This window comes from Enhydra lutris, unplaced genomic scaffold (genome assembly GCF_002288905.1).
Source record: "Enhydra lutris kenyoni isolate GAN:26980312 unplaced genomic scaffold, ASM228890v2 scaffoldscaffold30, whole genome shotgun sequence".
Taxonomy (NCBI): Eukaryota; Metazoa; Chordata; class Mammalia; order Carnivora; family Mustelidae; genus Enhydra; species Enhydra lutris.
The window spans coordinates 10,221,730-10,229,400 of record NW_019154114.1 but is presented as its reverse complement, the minus strand read 5'-3'; the positions used below and the strand labels follow the sequence as shown (position 1 = coordinate 10,229,400).

Sequence of the window (7,671 nt, the reverse complement as noted above, 5' to 3'; positions counted from 1 at the left end):
TCTGTCAAATAAATAAATAAAATCTTAAAAAAAAAAACAACCCACAAATGGGCACCTTCCATTGAATATTCAACCCTTCCCCCACTGACTCACAGTCTACCTGTCATACACCAAGCTCACGTCTGCCCATGGATCTGTTGCTGAGTTCTTGATTATATTCTGCTGCTTTTTTTTTTTAATCCCTGCACAAATTGTGTTTTAATCATTACAGCTTTATAGAAACTTTTGAAATGAAAATTCCCCATATTACTATTATTGTTCAAAACTGTGTTGCCTGTGCTTGGCTCCCGATTCTCTCAAACGCTATGCAGGCGTGGGTTTTTAGCTGTTGATTAAACTTTTGGAAACGGTCTACTTCGCGTTGAGATTGTTTTGCCAAGTTCTGTTTTCTAGGAAACTGTCCATTTTATGTTTCCCAATTGATTGGGCAGAATTGTTCAGTACTGAAGAGTTAAAGCTAGGATTAAACAGAGAGCGGGTGCCTGGGTGGCTCGGTTGGTTAGGCATCTGACTCTTAATTTCGGCTCAGGTCATGATCTCAGGGTCCTACGATCCAGCGCTGCGTCGGGCTCCCTGCTCAGCCGAGAGCCTGCTTCTCCCTCACCCACTCCCCCCTACTTGTGTTCCCTCTCTCGCTGTCTCTCTCTCTGTGTCAAATAAATAAATAAATAAATAAATCTTTAAAAAAGAGAATATAAAAAAATAATACAGTAAGCTGAATAAAGTAGGAGAAAGTAAATAATGTAGGTGCCTGGTTCACTTAGCCCATGAAGCATGTGACTCTTGATTTCACGGTCATGAGTTCAAGTCCCATGTTGGGTGTAGAGATTACTAAGAAAAATAAATAAAATTTAAAAAACAGAAAGTAAATAATAAAAATAAGAACCGAACATCAGTAAAGCATCTGATTCTTGGTTTTGGCTCAGGTCATGATCTCGGGGTTGTCAGATCGAGCCCCGAGTTGAGTTCTGAGCTCAGTACAGGGTCTGCTTGGGATTCTCCCTCTCCCTCTGCCCTTCCGCCTGCTCTCCCTCTCTCACTCCTTCAAATAAATAAATAAATAAAGTCTTAAAAAAAAAAAAAACTAGGATTAAACAGGGATTTAAAATTTTCCTGGGACCACTGAGTGGCTCAATTGGTTAAACATCTGCCTTTGGCTCAGGTCGCTCTGGGATCGAGTCCCACATCTGGCTCCCTGCTCAGCAGGAAACCTGCTTTTCCCTCTGCCTGGCTCTCCCCTTGCTGGCTCTCTTGCTCTCCCCAACAAATAAATTTTTAAAAAATTTCCTGTGTCTCTTGCTAGATCCTTTTAAACTTTTCAGCTTTGTTTATGTGCACCTTCTCTCTTTCATTCTTTACCAGTCTTCCCAGAGATGTGTCTATTTTAACAAGTAAGCTTTTGTTTGTTTTATCCTTTTTCTTTTTTTTAAATTTCTGCTATTTTTACTATTTACTTACCTTTTTTTAAGTTTATATATTTTAATGGGGTATCCCCATTATTCACTTCCTTTTACTTTATTCAGTTTACTCTATTATTTTTTTATATTTGATCCCAGAACACTTGGATCATGACCTGAGCCAAAGGCAGACACTTAACCAACTGAGCCACCCAGGCGCCCCAACCTATTCCTTACTTCTAAGTTACTTACTTGGAGATTGTATTGCATTGAATTTATAGAACACAGCCTATGGGATATTATTCCTTTGGTTTTTGTTGAACCTTGCTTTGTGGTTAAGTGAAGGGTCAATGTTTGCAAATGTTTCATGCATTCCTAAAAAGAATGTATTTTCTCTAATTATTGGACACATGTGTCCATGTCTCCCTACTTCATGGCTGTGCTACGGGAGTTTGCTTAACTAGTCCCCTGTATTAACTGTGCTGTTTCCAAGCTGTCACAGATTTTAAGATTTTCAATCCAAGTGCTGAATACTATCAGAGACCTGTACCTGTTAGCTTTTGTTGCTAACACACTACCCCAAAGTTTAGCATCCTTGGGCTGGGCTCTGTGTGGAGGTTCTTCTGGTCTTTGCTGGGCCCAAATTCAAGTGCAGTTGGCCACTGCCTGGGCTGGGAGCTGGCCGTCTAGAGGGGCCTCACCTGGCACCCTTGTGCCTGTGGGGTCTCCAGCCCTAGGTTCAAAACCAGCTCAATAGCACTTTTTTTAAGACGTTATTTTATTTATTTATTTTAGAGAGTAAACACACGGGAGCTGGGGGCAGGTAGAGCAGAGGAAGAAACAGAATCCCAAGCAGACTGCACTGAGCCCAGAGCCTGACACAGGGCTCAAACTCACAACCATGAGATCATGACCTTAACCTAAACCAAGAGTCGGATGTTTAACCAACGGAGCCACCCAGGCCCCCCCAGCTCAGTATCACTCCTATTCCATTCTGTTGGCCAACACAAGCCACAAGCCCAGCCGGGTTCCAGGCTATAAAAGAGAGTCCTTCCCTCATTGCAAAGAACTGCAAAGGCACATTTAAGAGGGGCCTGCAGGGAGGAGGGAAGGGTTGTAGCCACATGTGGGGTCTGTATCAAAGACTTTGAGGTCCAAGACTTTCTTTCAACACTCCTCCCCCATCCAAGATTCTCTCCTTTCTTCAGGTATCTGCCCATCCAAACCTCTCCACACCCCTCACCCAGGAAGGCTTTCTTCCTAGGCTGTGCCCACCTGTCCCCATAGCTCTGCTCAGCACAGCTACGGCTCCTGAGGCCCCGAGGTCTGTCAGTCTGCCTCACTGGGGGCAGAGACTGTGTCTGCCTCCCGCAGGGCAAGCATCATCAGTGTTGTCGGCCCCCAGACTGGGAGTGGGGGTGGCCTGTGATAGGGTTCCTGAGCCGCCGTGTCTCCGGCAGCTCGTGTGGGCCACCTCGAGCCAGCTGGGCTGTGGGCGGCATCGGTGCTCTGGGGCCCAGGCCGAGATGGAAGCCTTCGTCTGTGCCTACTCTCCTGGGTAAGGTCCCATCAAGGCTGCTGCCCCGCCATCCCCCGCTGGGCTTGGGCCGGGTGGGGAGGGGCGCCTACCTTCACCCAAGGGAGAAACCTCAGCCCCCCACTCAAAGGCCTTTACCCCTGGGTCCACACCCTCTCGGGGAGAGGGAAGGAGGGAAGGGAGTGGGTGCAGAAGTGGGCAGCCAAGCAGAATGTGGCTTCTCCTCAGACGCCCCTCCTTGGCAGCACTATTCTGCTTTGGCCAAGGAAGAATGGAGTGTTCGTGTTAGTCTGGAGGCCAGCTTTCCTTTCCTAGGACGTCTCGTGTATCCTCCAGCTCCCTGACTCCCGGGCTGGGCCAGAAGGAGCTGAAGGGTCCGTGAGGCATGCAGCAGGGCCCACGCCTGTCTTGCCCAAAGCCAGGCCCTTGCAGCCCTCTGGTGCTCGCTCTCACAGGGGCAACTGGGAGGTCAACGGGAAGACCATCGTCCCCTATAAGAAGGGCTCCTGGTGTTCGCTCTGCACAGCCAGCGTTTCGGGCTGCTTCAAAGCCTGGGACCACGCAGGAGGGCTCTGTGGTAAGTGCCCGACCCTGCCTGTATCCTGCTGGGGCAGCGGGTACAAGAGAACTCCATGTGGTGACCCTTGTGGAGGGTGGCAACATTTGGTGGGACTGTCCTCGAGGCCCTGGCCCTTGGCACCCTGGGAAGCAGCCCCCTGGCCTGCCGGAAAAAGGCGCCCTCTCAGAGTTCATCCTCATCTGACCAGAGGTCCCCAGGAACCCGTGTCGGATGAGCTGCCGGAACCATGGACGTCTCAACGTCAGCACCTGCCACTGCCATTGTCCCCCCGGCTACACAGGCAGATACTGCCAAGGTGAGGGGCACCTAGAGCTCCAGGTCACAGCCACACGGGGACCCGGTGAGTGAAGCCTGGGCCAGGGCCGAGGCAGGCAGCCGTGGGGGGTGAGGAGGGCCACATGTCCCTGTGTGGTGTGTCCAGGGGCCGTGGGGCACCCACTGCAAGTGTCTGGAGAGAGCCCTGAGGGAGTGTGTGGCCCCTGACCAGGTACTTGCTGATCTGAACATCGTGTAGTCATTCGACCAACAGCCTGAGCCCCTGTCGGAGCCTGAGCCGTGTAGGGGATTCAAGGTGGAATCTGATTTGGCCCTTAGGTCCTGAGAGGGTGGGAGGAGGACACTATCAGGATCTGGAAGTGGACTCTGATCCCACTGTCTCCCTCCCAGCTCTGTGACTGTAGGCAGGTCACCCCTGAACCCTAATTTGCTTCTCTCTACGATGGAGATCCAACCAGACACCAAGCGTAGCCGCAGCGGGAAGCCCTGATGGGGTCCCATCCTCAAGGGTCTCTCCTGTTACGGTTGGCCGTTGCCCACACTCCGAGGGCCGTGAGGGGCAGCACGGGGGCCAGGGGCTGCAGGCTGAGCTCCGCTCCCCCCTCACCCCGGCAGTGCGCTGCAGCGTACAGTGTGTTCACGGCCGGTTCCGGGAAGAGGAGTGTTCCTGCGTCTGTGACGTCGGCTACGGGGGAGCCCAGTGTGCCAGTGAGTCCTGCCCCGAGGTCCCCCGATGAGCCAGGCCACCCCCGGGAGCCCCTCACTGGGCACATCTCCCGACTCCCCATGCAATCACATCACGTTGGTGGCATTCCCACCACAGAATCTGGCAAATGCTACAGATCTTTCTTTTTTTTGGAAGAGAGAGCAAGCTGGATCTCACACATTCCCCAGCACGCCGCTGACTCCCCCACCCCCCGCCCCAGCTTGGAGACAGTGGCCAGAGGAAGGGGCTTCTTGAGCTTAGCTCCCTGGCAGGGTGGAAGGCATAATGCGTCTGAGGTCCCCACGCGCACAGTCGGGCCCCCTGTCCCCAGCCAAGGTGCACTTTCCCTTCCACACTTGTGACCTGAGGATCGACGGAGACTGCTTCCTGGTGTCTTCAGAGGCAGACACCTACTACGGAGCCAAGATGAAATGCCAGGTGACAGTGGACCCCAGCCTTCCCAGGGAACCCCAAGGTCTCAAGCGAGGGTCCTTGGACGGACCTTGGATAAAGAGATGGTTCCTTCGATTTCTCCTGACCTGACTCTGGTCATTAGGATAAAGCAGGGGCCCCAAACTCAGAGGCCCACGGAAGCCAGAAGGTCACTGAATGAGCTGAGGGACTTAGGATGGGGGGCAGGGGTGAGGCCCCACCCACCCCCCCTCTAAGGAGCCACCCTGATTCAGCTCTAGCTGCGGGCTGCCCAGCAGGCCACCAAGTGCAGAAAGGCCAGAACTTGGGATTTTTCAAGAGAATCAGAAATTCAGATTTTCATTGCCGTCTCTCGAGGTGTTCATGTTGGCAACCAATTCACATGCGTTCAGGACACTGAACACGTGAAACAAAAGCTTCCCAAGGGCAGGGCCCAGTCAGTCTTGGCCCCCCACCCCCCATGCCCAGAGAGAGGAGAGGCAGGCAGGGGCAAGGAAGGGGGACCCTCCACTCTAAGGAGGAGGAGACAGAGGAAGAGGACGTCCCTGGCTGTGGCAGGGTGGGCAGGAAGGGCTGGTCTGAGCTCTGGGGCCCTGCCAGGGTGACCTGGAATGGGGGTTACAGGGAAAGGGCGGGGTGCTGGCCCAGATCGAGAGCCAGAAAGTGCAGGACATCCTCGCCTTCTACCTGGGCCGCCTGGAGACCACCAATGAGGTGACCGACAGTGACTTTGAGACCAGAAACTTCTGGATCGGTGAGTGCCTGGTTGAGGGTGCAGAAATCTGGGCTGTGAAAACCCACCAGCAGACAGTAAGGGTGTGGTGAGGGCTAGGGACCCAGGATGGGGCAGGCAACCTCCTTCCCTGGGAAGAGCACAGAAGGGAGGGAGAGGGAGAGCCACGGGGGGGCTGGAAGAGCTAGGAAGGGGGCTAAGGGCTCGCTGGCAGCAGAAAGGGGATTAGGCAACAGGCTCCAAGCTCAGGGCCTCCTCTCAGGGAGCCTGGACTCGGAGTGGGGGCTTGGAGTGGGGGCCCGGGGTGGTGGGCCAACTCACCTGCCACGGCCCAGGGCTCACCTACAAGACCACCAAGGACTCCTTCCGCTGGACCACGGGGGAGCACCAGTCCTTTACGAGTTTTGCCTTTGGGCAGCCCGACAACCAGGGGTGAGTCTGGGGTGCCCTCCCTCCGGGCCGGCTTGCTGAGCCTTCACATGGGGGTGGGTCTGGCTTCCAGAAGCCCCACCTGTGGGCCGGGCCATTAGACACAGGGGCCTGCTGGAGGGGAAGACGGAAGCCTCTCCTAGACTCCTACTTCCCTTCCCCGGCATTGAGCCCCCAGCGTCCCGGCCTGGCAGGTTCGGGAACTGTGTGGAACTACAGGCGTCCGCCGCCTTCAACTGGAACGACCAGCGCTGCAAAACCCGAAACCGTTACATCTGCCAGTTTGGTGAGGGCCCCCTCACAGCTCCCTCTTCTGGTCCCTGCTGGCCCGCTCCAGGCGCTAGGATGTCCAGGTCACAGACCCAGAAAGCACCTGAGCATGCATGGCCCGGGGATGTCCTGGTCCGAGCTCCGTGGGACCTGCGGGCCCCCGAGGCCAAGCGGGGAGAGAGAAGCCCAGCCTCATGTCCACAAGGCAACAGGACGGGAATGACAGCCTGGCCAGGGATTTCTCCAGGGTCGCTTTCCTCCTGTCACAAAGCTGCTACTTAGGGACCCGTGTTCCCTGATCCCTAGAGCCCAGTAAACTACAGCAGGGAACAGAGGCGGCCCAGCACCGGCCCCCAGCAGCTCCTGCTAGAAAGGTCTGGAGCTCCAACTGGGAGTATATTTCAGGACCAACTGCCAAAAGGTCCCCATCCCAGGACTACCTGGGCTGCCAGTGACCCTCGCTCTGTCCGGCTTCCTTTCCAGCTGAGAAGCACATTTCCCGGTGGGACCTGGGGCCCTGAGACTCGGCCGTGCCTCTCCCCTGCCAGCACCCAGATATGCAGCCACGCTCACCCAGCTGCCCACCTGTCTGGAACCGGGGCCAGCCCAGGACTGCAAGCCAGTATCCAGAGGTCTCAGAGAGACCCTGCAGGAAGTGGGGAAAGGGGGTACAAGTCAGCCCCAGAGGGAGTCTGCTCCAGGGGGAGGGGAGCTGGGGCCCCTCAGCCTGCTATGGATCGGGAAGGTGGGGGTCAGGCACCCAAACATGAGGCAGGGCCAGCGGCCAGAAGAGACCACTCTCCTCCATGGTCGCCGGACCCTCTGGGACAGATGGAGGCTCCTCACTGCCCAGGGTGCTCCCTACAAAGGATTAAACTAAGTTATGAATCAGCTGTACTTGTGACTGCTTGTTTGTTTGTTTTTTTTTAGATTATTTATTTATTTGACAGACAGAAATTACAGAGGAGATAGGAAGAGAGAGAGGAGGAAGCAGGCTCCCCGTCGAGCAGAGAGCCTGATGTCCCAATGTGGGGCTCGATCCTAGGACACTGGGACCATGACCTGAGCCAAAGGCAGAGGCTTTAAGCCTCTGAGCCACCCAGGCACCCCTGTGACCGCTTGTTTTGAAGGGGAATTCGGCCGACCCAGGATGATCTCAGGAAGACCAGAGGGTGCCTGAGAGGCCTCACTGCTGGTTGCCCGCTACCTGCCCTAGTCCCTTCCCTGCTCACCCGCATGACCCAGACCACCTTCTGGAAGTTTTCTGGTCTTAGCCCCTGAGGGGTGCAGATTGAGAAGCTCTGTTTGTAC

At 54.9% G+C, this 7,671-nt stretch overlaps 1 protein-coding gene across 1 annotated transcript in view; it reads left to right on the top strand.

The window, feature by feature from the left end:
- LOC111152945 (C-type lectin domain family 18 member A-like) overlaps positions 1–7,251 on the top strand; it is an 11,439-nt gene extending 4,188 nt beyond the window's left edge. The window contains exons 4-12 of the mRNA XM_022511693.1: positions 2,858–2,955; positions 3,390–3,511; positions 3,702–3,809; positions 4,406–4,498; positions 4,828–4,934; positions 5,553–5,682; positions 5,997–6,093; positions 6,285–6,376; positions 6,844–7,251. Coding sequence (XP_022367401.1) covers positions 2,858–2,955; positions 3,390–3,511; positions 3,702–3,809; positions 4,406–4,498; positions 4,828–4,934; positions 5,553–5,682; positions 5,997–6,093; positions 6,285–6,376; positions 6,844–6,881 — 885 coding nt within the window. The 3' untranslated portion in view covers positions 6,882–7,251. The remainder of the gene's footprint in view (positions 1–2,857; positions 2,956–3,389; positions 3,512–3,701; positions 3,810–4,405; positions 4,499–4,827; positions 4,935–5,552; positions 5,683–5,996; positions 6,094–6,284; positions 6,377–6,843) is intronic.
- Positions 7,252–7,671: the final 420 nt, after the last annotated feature.